This window comes from Vombatus ursinus, unplaced genomic scaffold (genome assembly GCF_900497805.2).
Source record: "Vombatus ursinus unplaced genomic scaffold, bare-nosed wombat genome assembly UNPS02014923.1, whole genome shotgun sequence".
Classification (NCBI taxonomy): Eukaryota; Metazoa; Chordata; class Mammalia; order Diprotodontia; family Vombatidae; genus Vombatus; species Vombatus ursinus.
In genome coordinates this window covers 53468-75052 of record NW_020954701.1, presented here as the reverse complement: position 1 = coordinate 75052, position 21585 = coordinate 53468, and the positions used below count along the sequence as shown (strand labels likewise).

The 21585-nt window shown below is 39.0% G+C and overlaps 1 protein-coding gene across 2 annotated transcripts in view; it reads right to left on the bottom strand.

Annotated features, from left to right (window-relative positions):
• UNC93A (unc-93 homolog A) overlaps nucleotides 1-4393 on the bottom strand; it is a 38434-nt gene extending 34041 nt beyond the window's left edge. For both annotated transcript variants that reach the window (XM_027843562.1, XM_027843563.1), the window contains exon 1: nucleotides 4198-4393. In XM_027843562.1, the coding sequence (XP_027699363.1) occupies nucleotides 4198-4284 (87 nt within the window). In that variant the 5' untranslated portion in view covers nucleotides 4285-4393. The remainder of the gene's footprint in view (nucleotides 1-4197) is intronic.
• Nucleotides 4394-21585: the final 17192 nt, after the last annotated feature.

The window sequence follows — 21585 nt, the reverse complement described above, 5'->3', positions numbered from 1 at the left end:
AAAGAAAGAAAGAAAGAAAGAAAGAAAGAAAGAAAGTAAGAAAGAAAGAAAGGAAGGAAGGAAGGAAGGAAGGAAGGAAGGAAGGAAGGAAGGAAGGAAGGAAGGAAGGAAGGAAGGAAGGAAGGAAGGAAGGAAAGAAGGAAGGAAGGAAAAGAGAAAAAGCTGGCTATGTTGATTAGTATAGTCTAGTGATTGTCAATCCTAAATTGGGTTTTAGAACTAGAAGGGCTCTTAGAGATCATCTTGTGAAGTCCAACCCTCTCATCTCACAGATTCAGAAAATGAAGCCAAGATAAATGAGTCAAGCAAGGATTCATTTGCAGAGCAAAGATAAAACACAAGTCTCCTGACTCCTTAGACTTTATTGGTCTGAAGTGTTGGTGGTTTCAGCAAATAGTTATTAGCTTCCTAATACATTTAGAGCTTTAAAGTTCCTTTGGTTGAACTACATGATTAAGGATTTCAGAATAATTAAAGTCATGGGCTACTCAGAGGGCAACAAATAGAGAGGCACATGGTTGGCAACAGACTGTAGCATATTCCCGAGGAAGGATTGACTACATTCCAAAAGCATCATAAAAAGATGTCATCCAAGAGCTGTAAAGCCTGAGAAGCAGTTAGACTCATTACATAACAAAAAAAGGGATCAGAGAGGGATAGCCCTCATGCAGCTAAGTGTAACATTGGATAGAGTCAGGAAGACCTGGGTTCCAATATGGCCTCAGATACTAACTTGCTGTGTGACGTTGAGTAAATCGTTTACTCTCAGTTTGGCTCAATTTCTTCAACTGTAAAATGGGCATAATAATAGCACATACCTTACAGTGTTATGGTGAGGATCAAATGAGATGATATTTGTAAAGCACTTAGCACAAGGTCTGGCATTTAGAATGTGCTATATAAATGCTAGCTATTATTATCATTATTATTATTATTTCCTTCCTTGATACTTATACAATGTCAAAAGAGCTCAAGGGAGGTTCCCCTTCAAATGGACCTCCTGTGGAAGATTTAAATTAGACATGGATGAGCCCCACAGGATGAGTGACGGGCAGTGATGGGTGATAAAATCTGTGTCAAAGTATATGCAAGGCTGGTTGTAGTGAAGACAATCCTCTCCTTTGGATTCCATGTCCAACAGTCAATTTGCAAATCTTCCTCTTCACATCTCCCAACTCCTGAAGCCTATTGTCTCTCTTAGCTGAATATCTAGGGGAGCTAAATTTCCAGCATCATTGGACTTATGCCCAGGCCTGACCCATGATCACAATTCCAGTCATTGTCCCTTACTAGGGAAAAAGCTTTGTTATTTGAATAGTGAAAAGGGAATTCAAAATCTCCCGTATTCCATCAATATCTCAGCAAACATTGCTTCCCATTGGGCACAGGTTCATGCAACATTAGATTCAGCATAAAAAAAGAATATTACACATTTTAGACAAGGCTATTTAAGAAAAACATCAATACCCAGTTTTATGTTGTTAAGTCTTAAATAGGACAATAACTTCAAAAACTGAAATAGAAAGGCATTTCAAGGAAATCAGAGCATCAATTGTTTTTTAATAACTCAACATTATCTGCAGTTTATTTCCCCCCGAGGCATTTAGGGTTAAGTGACTTGCCCAGAGTCACACAGGTAGTAAGTGTTATGTGTCTGAGGCTGGATTTGAACTCAGGTCCTCCTGACTCCACGTCCAGTGCTCTATCCACTGCACCACCTAGCTGCCCCCATTATCTGTAATTTTAATTTTTACATTTAAATTAGCCACAGCCCCAGAATCAAAGTAGAAAATATGTGATGACAAACTCGAAACTGAATGTGAGCTTTTTGACAAATTGATTTCCTTTGTGTGTGTGTGGGAGAGGTGGTGGTTTGTTTTGTTTTACGTAATAGGAGGGAGAGCAGCCAGTTTTTCGCTTCCCCAGTTCACTGTCACTGAATTCCAGATTCTGAACAAGCTCCTTAGCTCAGTGTTTTCTAAATAGCTCTTTGGATTTCCCTTCAGGGCCTCGTAAAGGGCTTGCATGTTATGGTCTAGAATAGTAGTCTCCAAGGTGGGGGATATACATCCCCTGTGGGCTTGCAGGTGATGATCCAGCAGAGTGTGTGAAGAAAATATTAGAACTGAGGAGAGCAGCACAGTTGTTCTAGCTGCTAATAGCTACCATCTGCCTCTGCCATCCTCATTCTTTTACATGTACTGAGGGAGGGCTGCACTGGTCTGTCAGCTATGTTAGCTCCTCCACAGGCCCACCTGGCGCCATGAGTAGAATGAAATAGGATAGATTTCAATGGAATCTATAATGATTTTCCCCCAAGATATTCTAAAATAGATTTTTTTTTGCTTAAAACTTTTCCTTAAAAACTATTTTTAACCAATTGCATTCTTACTAGGTCTTACCAATAAAATAAATTATATTGTACTCTTGGATAGGGTTTGCAAAGGCATAAGATTATTTGGAATATGATTTTCTTTTCTTTGGGAGGGGGAAGACAGGTAGAACAAATCATTATGAATCATCCTGTTTGGAACCATTTGACTCTGAGGTTAGGTTCTATTACATGAATCCATAAAATTTTCATAAAATCTAGATATGTTGCCTTCAGGTTAGGCCCTGGGCAAGCCTGTTGAGCAGACAAAGTTCTACCTCTTTGTGACTCCCAATATGGATGACAACAGACAAGTGGTAGGAACATATCTTTAGAGCTGAAAGGAATCTTAGAGACGGGCCACTGAGTCCAATACACTTCTTTTACAGATTGAAGGAACTGAGGCACAGAAGTTTAAGAGACTTGCCCAGTCTCATTTAGCTACTAAGTATCTAATTCCAAGTCCAGTCTCCTATCCATTACACCATGTTGTCTCTCAAAGTATGAGCTTTAGTCCTCTCACTTGGAATATGGCAATGATTCTTGCAGTTCTTACTTCAAAGATTTGTGAAGCACAAATGAAATTATGTATTCAATGCTTTAAAGCACCATGTAAATGTTAGTTATTGTATTGCCCACTTGTTTATGATGTTAGAAAGCACAAAAACATCACCAGAAACGCCAATGAATGTTGTGCATTATAATGATACCCTCGAAAAGCACAGATGGCGCCATATTGTCAATGAATACACACAGGATCAGCTAAAGTAACAGCTGGATCACATGGCAGCTAACGAGTTTTGATTTCAGGGATACCACAAAGAATCACTGTTCAAAGTAACACCTTTTCTAGTCTCTTTTCTATGGAAGAATTTGAAATGCCTTTAACATTAAAAACATACACACACACTTTTATTTAACAGCCTTTTAAAAATTTTCCAAGAAAGGCAAATCTCCCCTCTCTGCCCATCACAAGTGCTTTGTATTTTACACTAAGATATAAATGACTGATATATCTTTTTCTCCCAGGAACTCTTGCTAGGAAAGGGCACTGGGGCTGGAAGAAGAGGGAATAATGTGAAAGGAAAGGGGTAAACAAAGGGGAACGGAAACTGAATTTCATGTACTTTGCAAGCTTGCCCGGGACCTAACCTGAAGGCACCATATAGGTTTTATGAGATTTTTAAGGATTCATATGATAGAACCTAACACAAAGTCAAACGGTTTGAAGCAGAAGATGATTCATGATGATTTGTTCCACCTGTCTTAACTACTCCCAAGAAGAGAGAAAAGCAAAATCCAAATAATTAATCCCAGGCCTTGGTAAACCCCATCCAAGAGTACAATATGATTTATTTTGTTGGCAAGGCCCAGTGAGAATGTAATTAAGAAAAATTGTCTTATAAACAAAATAAAAAACATTTTAAAAGATCTTGGGAAAATGAATGCAGATTCCATTGAAATCTATCCTATTTCATTCTATTTAAGGAATTCTCCTCTCCTATTGAGATGAGATGAGTAGAGTTCTAGTCCCAGCTAATGCTATCTCTATGACCATGGGCAAGTCAGTTTGTCCGGCTGATGCTCAGTCTACTTATCTGTAAAATGGGAATGATACTACTACTATTACCTACCTTGGACAGTGGTAGTAAAGAAAAGCTTTCTAAACCTTCTGATGCCGTAGAACTCCAGGTTATATTTATTATAATTATATGTCTCATCTTCATGTATCTTTGGAGGCTGAGAGAGGCCAAAAAAAAAAAAGAGGAAAGGTACATATACCCTTTGAAAACCTCAAGATTTCCAGATGAAACATACACACCTACCTGTAGATTCTGAAGACCTCCAAATGCTGTAAATAGAAGCAGAAATCCAAAGGATACCACAAGAACATTCTTTAAGTTTCTTTCCATTTTGGTTATTGAAAACCTTCAGTCATCAGCTGAGGGGATAAATCTGTAGTTCCTTAAGTAACCAACCAAAACTTCAGAGGGAAAAAAGAGTCTGGGCTTTGACGTGACAGCTTCCCTTCTTCATCTAAAGAGAAAGAACTTGTGTTAGCCATGAGGGCTAGTCAATGAACTTTGTTATCACTAACATCCAACACTCCCACAAAGAATTGTTAATTATTCACTTTCTCTGGAACAGCAACAGCAATTTTCCCAACAGGACAAAAGATGAGGACTTTTGACAAATGGTGTGTGTGTGTGTGTGTGTGTGTGTGTCTGTGTGTGTGTGTGTCTGTGTGTGTGTGTGTCTGTGTTTTTTCTTTCCGAGCAGACAAGGCCCCACAAACAAATGATGATTCTATACTATGATTATAGTGGGCTGACATCTATGCATCTATGTAATGTGCAGAAATTGGTGTGGTGGTACAGAAAAAGTAAACTATTTTACTCCAAAATAACAAAGAGTAAATTCCAGTTCTTGCTCCTGAGAAAAGCCAACATGATTATAAGACACTGTTGATGGTCAAAGACTTCTTTATTATGACACACAAACTAGAGATTATATAATATAGCCAAAACCATAACAACTTTTCCCACATAAAAACTTCTGATTTGACCTTAGAAGGTTAATTTTTAAAAGCTTGTGATTTATGCCATTTAAAAATCGGTTTGAATTTGCATGACAATCCTTATGAACTATGGCAAATATAACCAATGTGTATAGCGATGGAAATCTGTTTAAGATAGTGCAGACTTTATGCCTTGGGGGGATTAACCATCTCCTGTGTCCCCCTTTCCCTTCGAAGCCCCATACTAGGTTAGATGGTGAGAAGGAAATCATCCAGCTTGGGAAAAAAGACTTAAGTACCATTCTTCATTCTAAAGATCCAAGGTACTAATCAATAAGTAATCCCTGGGGTAAAAAGCTGTAGATCCCCAAGGGTGATAGATTCAAAAGACATGGCAAAATACAGAATGGTAGCTTTTGGAGCTGGGAAGGAACTCAGAGATCTAGCTCACTCCCCTCATCTTACTGATTGGAAACCTGGGGTCCAGCAAAGTGACATGATTTAGTAGATATCACACAGGTACTAAATGACAGCGCCACGATTTGATCTGAGATCTTTCAATTCAAGATCTAAGCCGTCTTTACACTGATTTTATCTAATCTGAGTTTGGTAGCAATGGGTAAAAAGCCAGGGTGATTTTGTAAAAAAAAAGGTCAGGGAGCAACTAGGTGGCGGCTAGGTGGTGCAGTAGATAGAGTACCGGCCCTGGAGTCAAGAGAACCTGAGTTCAAATCTGGCCTCAAACACTTGACGCTTCTTAGCTATGTGACCCTGAGCAAGTCACTTAACCTCAATTGCCTCACAAAAAAAAAAGGAAAAAAAAAAAAGAAAAGGTCAGGAAAACACTAGAAAGAGAAAATTAAAGCCCGGGGAACAAGTGGTGAGATGCTAGCTATAAGCCCTGCCCAGTTGACAGAAGTGTAATGAAATTGTGGATTTTGCATTCTTTCTCTTTCCATGAGGTTAATAAACCTTGTTTTATATAAACTATGTTTCTACTCCACCATTGGGCAGCTAGTTGGTGCAGTGGATAGAGCACAGGGCCTGGAGTCAGGAAGATCTGAGTTCGAATCCGGCCTCAGATACTTCCTAGCTATGTGACCCTGGGTGAGTCATCTATTCCTATTTGCCTCAGTTTTCTCATTTGTAAAATGAGCTGGAGAAGGAAATGGCAAACCACTCCAGAATTTTTGCCAAGAAAACCCTAAATGGGGTTAGAGTAGGCTATGACTGATTAACAAATATCTGTTCTGTCATCCAGCATAGCATTTTGAACACAGTAAATGTTTATTAAATGCTGTTGCTCATGGGATCAATCAACATGCATCTATCGATCACTGACTATACTGTAGGCAATGTGCTAGACCCTGGGGATACAAATATAAAGTCCCTGCCCTCAAGGAGCTTACATTCTAGGATCATATAATCAGAGCTGGAAGGGACCTAGGAGTTCATCCTGCCCAACCCCCTCATTTCATAGATGGGGAAAACGAGACCCAGAGAAGTAAAATGACTCGTTTGTGGTGTACCAGTTGTAAATGGCAGAGCCAAATGTTGTTTGGCCTCTAAATATATCATGTTTTGTAATTTTTGAATGCTTCTAGAGGTCATGGTTTGATGGATTATCATTGATGAAATGTTTTAACCCTCCTGAGGCATGGACATTATACACGAATTCCTTTTTTTTATTCCTTTTTTGTTTGTTTGTTTGTTTTGAGGCAATGAGGATTAAGTGACTTGACCAGGGTTACAGAGCTAGTAAGTGTCTGAAGTCAGATTTGAACTCATGTCCTCCTGACTCCAAGTCTGGTGCTCTATCTACTGCTCCACCTAGCTGCCTCCACCTTTTTTTTTTTAATACTGTAAAACATCTCAGTTTATATTTTCATGGAAATTGCCAATAGCATACCATTTGACTAATATTCACTTAACTCCTTCTAGTTGAATTATCATCTGCATGGAAATAGCTCCCAGATAAATGTATCTAATTTTATTCTCTTTTCTGAACCCAAGTCTTTCATCACTCATTGCAGTGGAGAGAGTACCAGGCCTGGAGTCAGGAAAACTCATCTTCCTGAGTTCAAATCTTACTCGCTAAGCTATGCTTGCTAGCTGTGTGACCCTGGCAAGTCACTTAACCCTGTTTACTTCAGTTTTCTCATTTGTAAATTGAGCTGGAGAAGGAAAAGGCAACACTTCTGTATCTTTACCAAGAAAACCTAAATGGGATCATGAGGATTTCGACATAAATGAAAAACCACTAAACAACAAAAACTTTATCTCTCTCCTGATCCCATGTCCCTTATCATTCATTTTTTTGTTTGTTTGCTTGAGGCAATGAGGATTAATGGACTTGACACACAGCTAGTCACAAAGCTAGTAAGTGTCTGAGGTCAGATTTGAACTCATGTCCTCCTGACTCCAAGGCTGGTGCTCTATCCACTGCACCACCTATCTGTGCCACCTTTTTTAATACTGTAAAATATCTCAGTTTATATTTTCTTGGAAATCACCAACAGCATATGATTTGACTAATATTCACTTATTCATTAACTGTAGAACTCAATGGGAGCAAGAAATGAGTAGGTATTTCCTGGAGATCTATTCATTTAAACTATTTTGGGGATATTGTTTATTCTATTGAAACCAAAAATCAATTAATCAATCAATCAATAAAATAAAAGACCTTATAACGACAAAAATCCTTAACCTTTGTTGAACTGACTCCTGAGATAAGATGCAGGCTAATGGCCTTTAACTACTTGATATGTGGAAGTAAAATTACCCACATTGTCATCGAAAGAATCCCAATTTGTATGCTACTTAAGAAGAGCATAATCACTACACAGATTAAAGGAGAAGAAATTGGATCTTTGCTGACTGTGGCTTCCAGTCTGCTCCTCTTACTAATCCCTCTTTTAATAAAATAAACAGATGAATCCAATATTAAAATCCTCCTTTGGCAAGTACCCTACTGGGTACTGTCTTTCCTTGAATGTGCTTAACCATAATTTGATTTCTGAACAATGGGCCTAAAGTTCATTGATGTGACTGCTCTTCAGAAAATTGCTGCTAAAGTTTTCTTAGAGAGCAGAGCCCTAAATTCTAGATGTCACTGCCACATTTTACAACAGAGATGGCAATAGTTACTCTTCCCAGTTTTTCCTCTGCCTCTCTAGTTGTTTCTCAAAATCCTTTTTGGGCTCTTCCATGGCCTGGGACCAATTCATGTTTTTTTCGTGGAGGCTTTGGATATAGGAGCTTTGACTTTGTTGTCTTCTTCTGGTTGTATGTTTTGATCTTCTTTGTCACCAAAGAAAATTCTGTGGTCTCACTTTTTTTTGCACTCTTTGCTCATATTCCCAGCCAATTACTTGAGTTTTAAACTTTTTGTTAAGGTAGGGGTCTGCTTCCAGTGTGGAGAATGTACTATCCCAAGCTTCAGGGGTTTTGTGCATTGTTTTCAGAGATACTTCTAGGGACCCATAAATTTTCAGTTCTTCCAAGGTGGTACGATCAAGGGCAAGGTGTTTACTCCTTTTCTGGCCTGTGCTCTGGTCTATGAATGACCCCAAGCACTCTTCTCTGCTTTGGAACCATGAGGAGGATTCCCTCTCCACTGCCACTATAAGCTCTATCATGCCAGCACTCCTCCTCACCCCAGCACTGCCACCCAGAACTGTGACCCAGTCCAAGCATGGGCAAAGTAAGAGAATCCTGCCTCAGCACCAGCAAGGAGATCCCTGCAATCTCCTTCTGATCAGCTACCCAATTCCCCCTCCATCTGTAGGCCAAGAGTTCAGGAAGCAGCCGCCGACCCAGGACTGTGCCAGGACTGGGGCTGGGACTGAGCTTCTCTTTCACCGTGGTCATAGACTTTTCCTACTGACCTTCTAAGTTGTCTTTGGTGTTTGTGGGTTGAGAAGTCTGGAAACTGCCACAACTGCCCATGATTCAATCTCCTGAGGTCTGTTTCAGGTTCACTGAGGCCTAGTTTTTGCCTGCACACCCATGCTGAACTGCATTTCTCTCCCAGTGCAATGGACCTTTCCAATCCACCATCCAGGTTGTCTTGGGCTGGAAATGTGTTTCACTCTGTCTTTTTGTGGGTTCTGCTGCTCTAGAATTTGTTTAGAGCCAAAGGGGTCCATAACATCAAAAAGGTTAAGGAATCCATTTTGAAGACCTCATTCAGACTACTTGTTTTGAACAAGCTGCTTCTTTGAAATACTGGTTATTATCATATCTCTCTGTGCATATTAAGTTACTTTACCATTTTTTTCAGCTTCTGTCTATCCAGGAGACCCTGATGTTGATATTTAATATTTATTTGCTGAAGAGAAAAGTTAAAGACAAAAAGAAAATTTGGCCCCCAACAATAGTTCAGAGGATTTCTAATAGCAAGATTATCTTCTAGTTTTCCATAAAATAAAAGCTCCTTGAAGGCAGGGACTATTTTTTGTTTGTTTGTTTGTTTTGTATCTCCAGCACAGTGCCTGGAAAGTGGCAGGTGCTTAATGAATATTCCTAGGATCATAGATTTAGAGATGGAGCTAATATTAGAAGCCAATTTTCTCTTCCAGTTCCCTTATTTTGTAGATGTCAAAGGTCACAGAAGTCTTTGGACTAGTATTCAAACCAAGGGCCTCTGTTTCCCAGTCCAACGATCTTTCCACTGTACCAGACTATTCCTTGCTGAACTGGATTGATGTTTCATAATTCATAAGTCATTTCATAACTATCAGTTGTAGTTACTTAAGGTTTTCCTTTTACTCTAGCCACACTAAAGAAGCAGGCTGGTAGTGACCTAGATACAAGTTTTGGCCAGTACTCTCTGCCACTTGGGGTAGGCTGCAGTCCTGCCTATTCCTTCCTTCCTCCAGCCTCATATAAGAAAGATGAAGCTAATGGTAAGCTAACTCTATATGCCATGGTCCTTGCCCAGCAATAATATCTCTTTGAAACTGTAACATTGTTACAGGGCTAATAACCTCCCCTCTCCCTGTATTACTTAAATTTTGGCCATACATGGGCAAACTGTTCTTACCCTCCTCACTCTCATTCTCTCATGCCCATGTTCCTCTTCCCTTCTCCACCCATGTTTCACTTCAAACCTACCCACCCCTTCCACTGTACCATGAGATTGCTCTTCCATATGATCAAAGGTCCCATCAATCTGTACCTCTTTCTTTCACTATCTATTAGGTCTCAATGGCTAGCTTCCTCTTGATAACACTCCATCTCTTTTATCATCCTTTCTAGAACTGGATAGAGATTTTCTGCATAGATGCTATTCCATACGTTCTCTTGTCAAGTCTCCTACACCTGGATAGAGAAGACTTCATTCCCACTCCTCCCCTCCCCACCCCAATGCCCACATATACAAACTATTCTGTTTCTTCTAGTTCCTAGAAGGAAGTAGGGATACTCCTGGCTTTCCATTGCCCTTTAGAAAATCACTATCCTATCCTTACTCAGCAATCTCTCTTCCTTTGGGATTTACTCCAACAAAAATTTCCACCTAATTCAGGTCATGGTGGCTTTTTCTTTTTATTTCCACTGGTTAACCCACACTTGGCAGAGAGGAAGTACTTAATAAATCCCTGTTGACTGACATGACCAGATTCCAGGTCGTTCTCCCTCCTTTCTCAAGGAGTTCAGCAAGTAACTCACAACCTTTCTCTTCTACCCAATTCCTGACTTTATACTAGGGAGCTTCAACATCCATAGTGATGCTCCCTCAAACTCCTTTGCTTCCTAATTTCTCAGATTCTTACAGTCTTATAACCTATTCCATCATTCCATCTCAGTCACACAAGGAGAACATTTGTGGGAAATGGGGAGATACGCTGTTTACTATTTCTTTGTGTGGCTGAGATGGAACGATAGTCTAGATGATAAGATGATAGGAAAGAGTAGATCTCACCATTACCTATACTTCCTTAATTAATGCTCTTTGATATGATCATTATTTGTCATTCCACCCTGTCTAACCACTCCTAAACCAGTTCTTTGTTCTCATTATGTTCTCCAGTACTTCCAACCGTCAGCATTTTCTCAATCCATTACACCTGCTCTAATTTCATTTTCCTCCCTTACCAATCTGGATCCTATGGTTAGCCAATTAACTCCAGACTGTCCTAAACTCTTCAATAACCTTAGTTCCTTGTCCTATTGCTGCTCACTCCTTGTCAAACCTTAGTAGAGAATTCCTCCTATCATCTGTCTCTTCCTTTCCTACTCATGTGCCACTGAACGAAGCTAGAAGACATGCACCTGTACTGACTAGGAACACTCTAAATTTATTTTATCTCACCTCACCTGAGCCTTCATTTCATAAGGCAGGCTTTTCATGTCTTTCTAATTAATTGACTTTTTCTGCATGGATGCTATTCCATACCTTCTCTTGTCAAGTCTCCTACACCTCCCTCTTTTTCTTCTCTCTCAGCTGAGGATGCTGCTTTTTATTTTACTGAGAAAATTGGAAAGCTTCTTCTCCCCTTCTTTCCATCTCATAAAGCCTTAAACTGCTTTCTTTTCTTTCTCCCTAGTCTTTGACAACGATGTGGTCTTTTTTTGTCAAGGTCAAATCCCTCTATATATGCTCTCATTTCCATTTACTCACATTTTTTTTTACTGCAGATTATAACCTCACTAATACCCTGTATATCTAATCTTCAACCTCTCCTAATCTAATGGTTCCTTCTCTACTGCCTTCAAATATGCCCCTCCCCCCATCCTTGAAAACTTTTAAAAGACTCTATTATCCCCTCAAGCTCTCACTCTACATCTCTCTTCTCTTTTTCAGCCAAACTCCTAGAAAAAGTTGTCTAAGATCTTTGCCTCTTATGCACTCTTTAACCCTTACAATATAAATTCCTACAACATCATTCAACTGAAACTGCTTACTCTAAATTAATCAACGATTTTTAATGACCACATCTGATGGTCTTTCTTCAGTCTCTATCATTCTCAACCTATCTTAGTCAACAGAGATTTATTAAGAGATGTAATTATTATATGCCAAAAATGGACTAAGTATTGTGGAAAAGAATCATAGGGGATATAAAAGCCTAGGTTTGGAGACAAGATCGAGTTCATGTCTTTCTCCTGGCATATACTGTCTGACTATAGGCAAGTCATGTAATCTCTCAGTGATCTAAACAACTTTCCAAGACTAAAAATGGAAGGTGAGCTTTTAATCTTTTGTGAAGGGAATGTCCATACCAGAAGTTTCCTAAATTAATGAAATCACATTTCCCAATGCCACAAAGAAATGCAAAAGAAAATTGGCAAGAATGTGCCTAGTGGCTGGTAGAAAAGGAAAGGTGATACAGTTATAATATCCTGTTCTAAAAATTCCAAACACCAGCTGGTAAGCGGTCCCCAGGCCACAAGTCAGAAATCTTAACAAAATTAAAATTGAGGCAGTTTGACAAGGATATAGATTACTCAGACTGAAAATAACAGATTCAAAGCCAGGGTACTTGGAGTACAAAGGGTAAGATTAAAAAAAAAAAGCACTATAAAGTGAGAAATTCATTAGGCCTGCTACTGATGAATTACCTCCCACAAAAGAATTATCCTTAGGTAACATGTTAGGTAATCTCCACTCAGATGAAATTAGCTATAGACTCAGACTGAGAGAAATAGAATTATACTCATAAGCAGGTCTTTAACAGACCTTTTTCTATTAAAATGGGGGGAAACTTCCACAATATCATGTAAACATTGATTAGACACTAATCACCTAAGTTTATATGCTGACTATAAGTACAAATACTATTTGGAGCAAGATCTGAATAACTATGATCGTAGAATCCTAGACTGTAAAAAGACCTTAGAAGTCATATAGTCAAACAACTTACCCTGTTTCGGAATCTTCTCTACCATATCCCTGACAAGCAGTCATCTAGTGGTCATCACCACAAGACTCTCACCACATCACCACAGGACCCTCACGAGTAAGACAATTGCATTTGGTGACAGCTTTGATTGTTTCAATTGTTTCCTTATAATCCTATTTTTTAATTGTTCCTTGTATTGACCCAAAATTGGTCCCTATTTCCCACCAGCTAAACTGCTTTGGAACATCTCTAGGTCTCTCTATCGGGCCTTCCTTCCTCAAAAAACACATTGGGAAATCTGATTAACCTGCAAGATTGAATTAGTTCAGTGTGCGTATCTCATCAGTGCTCCCCCAACTGGAACAGAGGGTAGAGCCATGAGCTTGCAGTGCCTCTATTTAAGAAAGGGGTTTAGTACAGTCATCTCTCCATTCCCCACCAGCAACACTGCTCTTGGACTTCTCTGGTCCTCATCATATCCCTGGTGCTGGGGACCTCCGCTTCCTTCATCTCCCTTCCCCCCCTACTTTTCAACGTCATCTTGTGTATTGTCTTCCCCAATTAGAATGTAAACTTCGTAAGAACATAAACTCTCTTTTTTCACTTGAATTTGTAGCATTTTGCTCAATGCCTGACGCACAGTAGGCGCTAAATAAATGTTTATTGTCTGACTGACCCAAAATTGACCTTCATGTAGCTTTTCCTGGGTTTTCCATATGACTTTGGAATCCCTTGTTATCCTAAGTTTAGTGCAGAGTATTTTGGGTACAGGGTGTCTGAATCAAGCCTCAGTCCAGTGAATTCCCTATCCAAAGATTAAGAGTGATAAATCACTCTTTTTTTAGGATAGAATTTATTTATTTAGGATAGAATGGCAAAGTAAATAAGTAGGAAAAAAATCCCCCTGAGCTCCAAATGTACTATTCTCCATGCCACCTGTCAGAGAGGGAATATTCCCTGGAAAACACACATCCTGGGACACTTTCTTAGCTGGAAAAACCCTTAAGGTTCCATTCCCAACAACCAAATGTGTCTCACTCTAACTACACTCTGTGTTTGCAGCTGTTGTTCCTTGCTATCTCTGAAGCTGCTGATTGTTGCTGGTCTGTAGAGCTGTTGCTATCCTCTACTGCTGGGCTGTTTTAATCTGCTGACACTGTCACAAGCTACTAGGGTTTTTTCTTTTATAGGAACATTAGTTAGAACTTTTTAATGTGATCCTACAGCACTGGTCAAAATATACCTAGGGCTCAAAGGTATACCCAACAGGGAAAAAGAAGGAAATCCCTCTGGCCAAAATTGATTTCTTCCTCCCAACAACTTTATCACACCTCAGTGTGTTTTCTCCCAGATTTCTCAATATTTAGGTTGACACTAGGAAATTCCATTCAACCCTCATGTTGCCCTTGGAAACTAGCAAAAAAATCACTGGAGTTTCAACAAGTGGCAAGGAAGTATTTAAGAATACAGGTGAGGGCAGGGTGCAAGTGGTGACCTTTGGCTACTATCCTGCAGGTTAGATCTCTGTCCCTCTTACCTATCTCTTACCTAATGATGCTATTGTTGCCCCTGAACCTGTAAGTAAAATACATGGTATCTCCTTACACTGAATTTCATTTATCATTAATTATGACAAATTCTTCTGGCTTCCATTCGAACTTCAGGAAACTTTTTAACCTAAACACCCTGGGCTTTGAAGTCCTCCAAAGGCTTTTGGCTTTAATTTGGCCTTTCTCATTTCTTCTTCTAAGTCTGTCTCTAGTCTCAGATTTTTAACTGCTTAGTTTAATCTGAACTGAAGCATTTCTTAATCTCTTCAGTTCTGTCAACTAGGAGAGAAGCTTCTAGTGGAATTCTCTCTGCTACTTCCCACAATTTCCTGTTTTTTTTTCTCTTGGTTCCAAACAGATTCCCACCCCCACCTCGCCCAAACAGGTGTATATATTTCCCCCTATTAGGTTTCTAAGACTCTCTTCCCCTCTTCCATCAAGAAATATCATCTATAAAATGACGTCAGACTCAATGATCTGGAAGGTTCTTTCTAGCTCTAAAATGTATCTGTTGTCTATGTGGTTTCTAGGACAACCATATTTCTCTGGTCCTCAATTTTTTTCCTCTGTCCTTACTGGTTAATAATACCTTAACTATGTCAAAAGAGATTTTTAATGGTATATTGTATAATTTGGCTTTCTGTCAGATCAAAATGTGCCTAAATAGACCCTTTCCCATCTCCAGTTTTTCTCTCTGAATCCTTTAAATATTGCTTGAATAGAAAAAGTTTTAAATGGAGTTACACAGTGGCTTCCTTACCCTTTTCTTACCAAAGCAGGAGTTCTTAACCTTTTCTTTGCCATGGAAGCTTGATATTTCCGATGAAGGAAATTGAGAAAAATTCTTTTCCAAAAGGAATTTTGTTGCCTCCAGCAAAACAAGGGAAAGCACCTGTTCAATCTGCAGTTACATATTTTTCTTAGAATTTTCCCTAAACCTACACTTAGATTCTGAGTTTCACTGACTTTTCCAGCAATGTACACCTTAATCTCTTGACTGTGTACTTTCCTGTCTTATTTACCTTTGTTACTCTACTCATTTGATTTTCTGTATTTTCTAAACATTTTAAATAGTTTAAACTTAAAACAACAACAACAACAACAGTCTGGCAATATGGAAAAGCCTATGAACTGCTTCTCAGAATAATGTTTTTAAATGTATAAAGTAAATTATGTAGGATAGCAAAGGAAACCATAGCTGTAATTTTTTTTTGAATTAAGATACAGATTCCCAGGCTAAGGACCACTGAGGGGCTCATCTAATTCACTCCAAGAATTTAAGTGAAAGTTAATTACTGTGTATTGAGGGTGTGAGGAGAGGAGAAGAGCATATGAGTAGGGAGGGAAGGATGGACTGGTCAGTTTTAAATACCAAGTGGGTTTTAGAAGTACCTTCAATCTTGTTAAAATTAATATTTGATGGACCCAAGAAGCAGAGATAATATTTAAATGTTTAAGATCTTGATAAATGTTCTCTCAAAACATGTCAGTAATATTCTGTTTCCTTAAGATTAGTATCTATACGATATTATCACCTTGTGCAGAATAAGGTTTTGGTTATATCTGTTTGAATTCTGATTATCACTTCCAGTGGGCTGGTATTATGGCTAAGTGCCATGATCAGGAAATGCAGTTTGATTAACTAATCATTGTTCTAGCCACTAGATGGCTCTGTTTTGCTACTCCTCAGTAGCTCAATGTTTGTCACAACCCCCAGAGGCTTGAAGGGTATGAGTTCATTTAATCAGATTTTAAATAATTAAACTTCTTGCTAAGAAATCAGAGATTGTTCTTGATTTTAAGGGAAGTGCAATCAGTGCTTGGTCTTTTTATGAAAAAGTGTTCACGTAAGCAGATTAATATCATCATTCTTGACATTTTAAAATGGTATTTCTGATGTTTAAAAAGCAGCAACAAAGACATAATCCTTTCTGCAGGTTGTTTGGGTCAACATGGACAATGGAGAAAATTAATTGCTTTCATTAAGAATTCCCAGTGTCTAAATATACAGCATGCAATGCAAGTGTGTGTGTGTGTGTGTGTGTGTGTGTGTGTGTGTTGCAAAGAAAATTTTGAAAGCAGCAGGACTCCAGTAGTGTAGGCTTGAATATAGCTTCCTTGTGTGTGTGTGTTGCTTGAGGATAGATTTCCTTTGGCTGATTGTTCCAAACCGTGTAGCCTTTTGAAAAGAGCATTCAAGTCTACCAGGCTTTCAACTGAAGTTGTTGAATTAGATGATTTCCCAGGTACCTACCAGCCCTAACACTCTCTGAGCCTTTAAAGGAGATGAGCAGCTTTGGTCTTCCCCTCGCAAAATTCTTCAGCCTGGCTCTGGAGGAACCACCTCTATGAATCAGAGGTAGGTTCAATCAACATTCGCCATTCTGTCTTTCACTGCTCAGCTGAGAAGAGACAAGGGGCCCAATTACGGAAATGGCTTTTGTGATAAGACTCCAGTTTGTTAGGTGCTCATCTGAGACCCCTCCAGCTCATTTCCATTATCCTCGGGAGAAGGCATTGACCTTCACTTCCAGCTGTCTCAGCTGGAAGAGACCCTAAAGGAGAATCAGAATATTTTGCAGAGACTCAGCCTCTTATCCCTTTCATCTTAACATTATATGTAGATCCTGTGAACCCTCCAGGTAGTTTCACTTTGAAAGTGCTTTTGACTGTCCTCTGAAGTGTGTTTTTTTTTTTAAGATCTCCTTTGCCAAGGTTAGCCTTACTTCATATCACATATGGGAAATTTGGACAGCCTGAAAACCTAGAAATAACGCCTAGAAGTTTGTCGTTTCTAAGGATTCTGTGGAATCCTTGCCAATGACCTAAGATAAGGCTAAGGCATTCCTTATTTTGTACCACAGTGTGGAAGTCTCTGGTAGGTCTGCAGTACATCACATTTGGCACTGCTTTCAGTCTTCCTGTCAACTTTGCTAAGATTAAATGAATCATGAGTTCAGGCAATGTTTCACTAGATTTTTTCCCCCTGAATTCTGGGCACTTCTGGCTTCATCAAGAAAACCATTCCACCTTTTCCTTCTTACCTATTCTTACTTCTGGTCCCTTGATCAATGAGTTATATACATAAATACATATCCACAAATACATACATCAAATCTATTAAAAAACATAGCAGAAGAGGTCACAAAGATTCCCTTGTTCAGTTTAAACATAGTGCTCTACAAATATGGATCTGGAAATACCTGTCTTACTATTGGTGGGAATCTTTTGAACATACTACAGAAAAGTGGGAATGACACTTCTAGCAATATTAAACTCAACCAAATGGGGATAATCATGGCTTTATTGAACTGTGGAATTCAGGCTATTATTTGGTAACTGAGAGCCAGGCATATCTCTCTGGAATGTTGAGACAAGTGAGGGGCAAACAGTATTCCTGTTTGAAGCAACCAAATAATGGTTTCCATTTGCTACTTCAAGGGTGGAGACACAACCACAGTGACATTAAACTGGGTTGGCAAATACTCTAAAGATAGCTCTACGCTTGTTAGGGCAACATACATATTTGCAAATTTTATACTTAGAACCCCAGAAAATAGAACATCATCTATAGAAAGCATACTTGAGTTGTATTGCTTTCTTGAGTTCAGGACAGGAGAAAGTTTGTTGCTGCTCCAATCTTTTGCAAACTTCAGAGTACCAAGAATTTCTCTGATTTTGTTTCAGTTTAAAAGATAATGCTGACTTATGGTTTTTTTTGCAAGTATGTTGTGAAACTATTGTGTAATATTTATTTTGACCATGCCAAGAAGCAAAAGTCTTTGGAGAATAGTAGGTCACTCATAAACAGATTGCCCCCAAACCTATTTTCAGTTGCCTGATTCTTTGGGTACTCTCTGCTCAGTAAGGGTGATAAGATGTACCAGGAAAAGCTATGTGACATAATTTTAGTGGCAGGACATCTCGAATTTCAGTAAAAATTGCTAAATTTTGTGAATTCTAGACATCTATGAATATGTCTGATTCTATTTGTAAAATGTTTATTTAAACTGAGGGATCTTAGCATGGCATCCATGAACTTGGTTTTAAAATATGTATACACACACACACACACACACTACATATTTTAGAGTTTGATTGGTAGTGGGAAGATAACAAAAAAAAAACAAAGAGAAGCAAGGTAATGAGAGCCAGGGTCAGCAGCCACCTCATCATCGGTACCACTGTAACTTCAATTACCAACACAGACGCCTACAGAACCCTAAATCACAAGATGGCAAAGAGAGAATAACAGCCGAACCACCAGCTGAGAATACGTCAGCTCCTGAGGCTGAGCAGGGTGGACCGTGTAAATGACGGCTTACGATCTCTATCATCATCCGGTTTAGTCATCATACAAGAAGAAAGAATATGCAATTACAGCAATAATAAGAAATGAACAAAAGACTTGGAATGGAAGACCTATGTGCTTGCTTTTCCTGTTGACCAGATAACTAGAACTCTCTGCATTATCTATGCAGCATGGGGTTGTTACTATTTTTACCTAAAGAAATCTCTTTTTGGGAATGACAAACATGTTTTTTAAAAGCCTGGTTTTCACAATACATCTTTGAAGGTTTTTTAATTGTTTCCTATCTGGTCAAGTTGAGATTTTTAAGAATCTCATTTTTAGTTTGCATAAAAGTACACCTAACTTTTTTTCCCTAAATCCACAAACTGCAAGCACTTGTTAATAAAGTTATTTAAATAAAATCTCTCTCTCTCTCTCTCTCTCTCTCTATATATATATATATATACATACATATATTAATACATGCATTTCAATATAATTGGTTAATTGGTTTTCTTTGTAATCTGTGTGTTTATTTTTTGCATTTAAAATATTATTCTGATAAGAGATCCATAGACTTTACCATAGTGCCAGATCATAGTCCTTAGGACTATGTCTGGAACTTGGTAGGCACTTAATAAATGTTCGTTGAATGAATGGAAGATGTCTGAAAATAAAATGACATATTTATAACAAGTTTTGCCAAGTCCCCCCTCCTCCATAGGAAATGAGTGCTTGGTGAGAACTGCCCTTCCCCCACCTTCTACCTCACCTGTGTTCCATGTACCTTTTTCTAGTGCACAATTGGTATTTAATCATCAGATACAGGCATATTGTACATTAGCAATATAGTAAATAAAGGTAAAAATAAGGAAAAAAGCATTTCTTTATCACCAGCAACCCTACTCCAATCTACATCCCAGCATATGTTCTCAATGACTCCGCCCCTTCGAAGCAAGTGGGATAGTTAGGTTTATTGTTTCATATAGGGGAAGGGGAGAAATATGCCATTTCCTACAAGTTGAAAAATGAGCTTTGTTGAACTTATGAAGGATGTTAATAACTGTATAAAAGCAAAATGGTAGTGCCCATGACTCTAGCTTGGGGGTGGGGATTTGTTCTGTGAAGTTTGGATTCAGTCAAAGCGCCACACTTGAGGACCTAGAGGCCCACATGTGGCCTGGAGGCCGCAGGCTCCCCACCCCTGTTCTAGCTCTTCCTTTCTTGAGTCACACAGTCCAGTGTGGAATTGAGCAAAGGGTAGGGCCACTGGACTAGGATCAACTGTGAATATATACTAGGCATCCTCCTAGATAGTATTCTTGATCTGCCATTTTCCTATGGCATTTTTGTATTATTGCAGATAAATGTAATCATTTATTTATTCCTAGATTTGTGCTTGAGCTTAGCTCTTGGGAGGAAGGAGGAGAAGAATGGGGGAGACACCCTTCCCTCAGTTGAAGAATTCAGCTAAGTATATGTTTTTGAGGGGGCAGCTAGGTGGCACAGTGGATGGAGTGTGGGTCCTGAGGACCTGAGTTCAAATCTGACCTTAGACACTTACCAGCTGTATCACTCTTGGCAAGTCACTTAATCCTGTTTGCATCAGTTTCCTCATCTGTAAAATAAGCTAGAGAAGGAAAGAACAAACCACCCCCGTATCATGAAGAGTCAGACATGAATAATCGACTAAACAATACACTATTGTGTTGTGTATTAAACAATACAATATTCCCTGTGATTCATAATGAGTGATTAACAGCTTATGTGCTTGGGTCCTAAATATTTACAGGAACATTTGATTTTATGGGAGAATGGTGCATTTCACTGAAAGTTGCAAATGCAGCAATCACAAGGCTAACGTTCTATGTCAGGCTTAAACTAGGCCAGTCTAATGATTCAAGTTGGAGGGTTAAAATACGACACACTTGTAGAACAAAAAGAAAATCTCGTAGAAGCCACGTTACTAATTAGAAATTCAAAGATTGATACTGCTGTCTCTAGAAAAGAGGACCTATAGGCAATTGGAGATCAGGAATAACCTCTAAAATAGAGGTTCTTAACTATTTCTGCATATTGAATTCTTTTGGTAGTCTGGAACCCTTCTCAGAATGTCTTTAAATGCATAAAACAAAATACATAAGATTACAAAGGAAATCAATTATATTGAAATGCAGTTATCCATATATTGTTAAAAACAAGTTCACAGACTCCAGAATAAGAACCTTTGCTCTCAAATAATTTCCTTCCAAGCTAAGCCACTTATACTTTATTTACCCAAACATCAAAATGACCTTTACCCTCTTCCTTTTCAAAGGATCGGTCCAATTTATGGAGTGCTAGGAGGGCAGGAACTATCAAAGGAACAGGTGAAAAAAGATCCAAGAGGTAGGGAGAGGGAAAGTAGGACACTTTGGTCAGTTGCTGTAGGCCAGTGGGAATGTGACCATGATCTGCACTGACCAGCAACAAAGCAGGCACAGTAACCCACCAGCCTTCCTCAGCAACACCCCCCAGCACAAAAAAAAAGGAGAGTTCCTACCACAGTTGGCCCACGTTTCTTTCTGTGGAAAGAGAGAGCTACTACTGTTGTGAACTGAAAACCCAACACAGCCATGTCTGCTAAGTGTTCTCAAATATTTAGACTTTGGCAATGAGCTGAGATCTCTTGCCTGACCAAAGTGGTCATCTGGATCCCAGATGCATCTTATTTAGTCCCTGAGTACCAGACTGACACTCTCCAGAAAAATACATTCCGGTGTTAACATTGCATGAAAAAACTGCTTTTTCTCTGCCAGCTCAAATATACTTCTCTTTTACCCCACACTAACAATTGAGAACATGGTAGGCAACTTATTGTGTTCTGCTGTGGTCACAAAATGAGGTTCATGAAAATAAGGGTCTGGAGTGGTAGTATGAATTGCCAAGTCCCACACATATGCACACCCACACATACACCACAACTCTCTCTCTCTCTCTCTCTCTCTCTCTCTCTCTCTCTCTCTCTC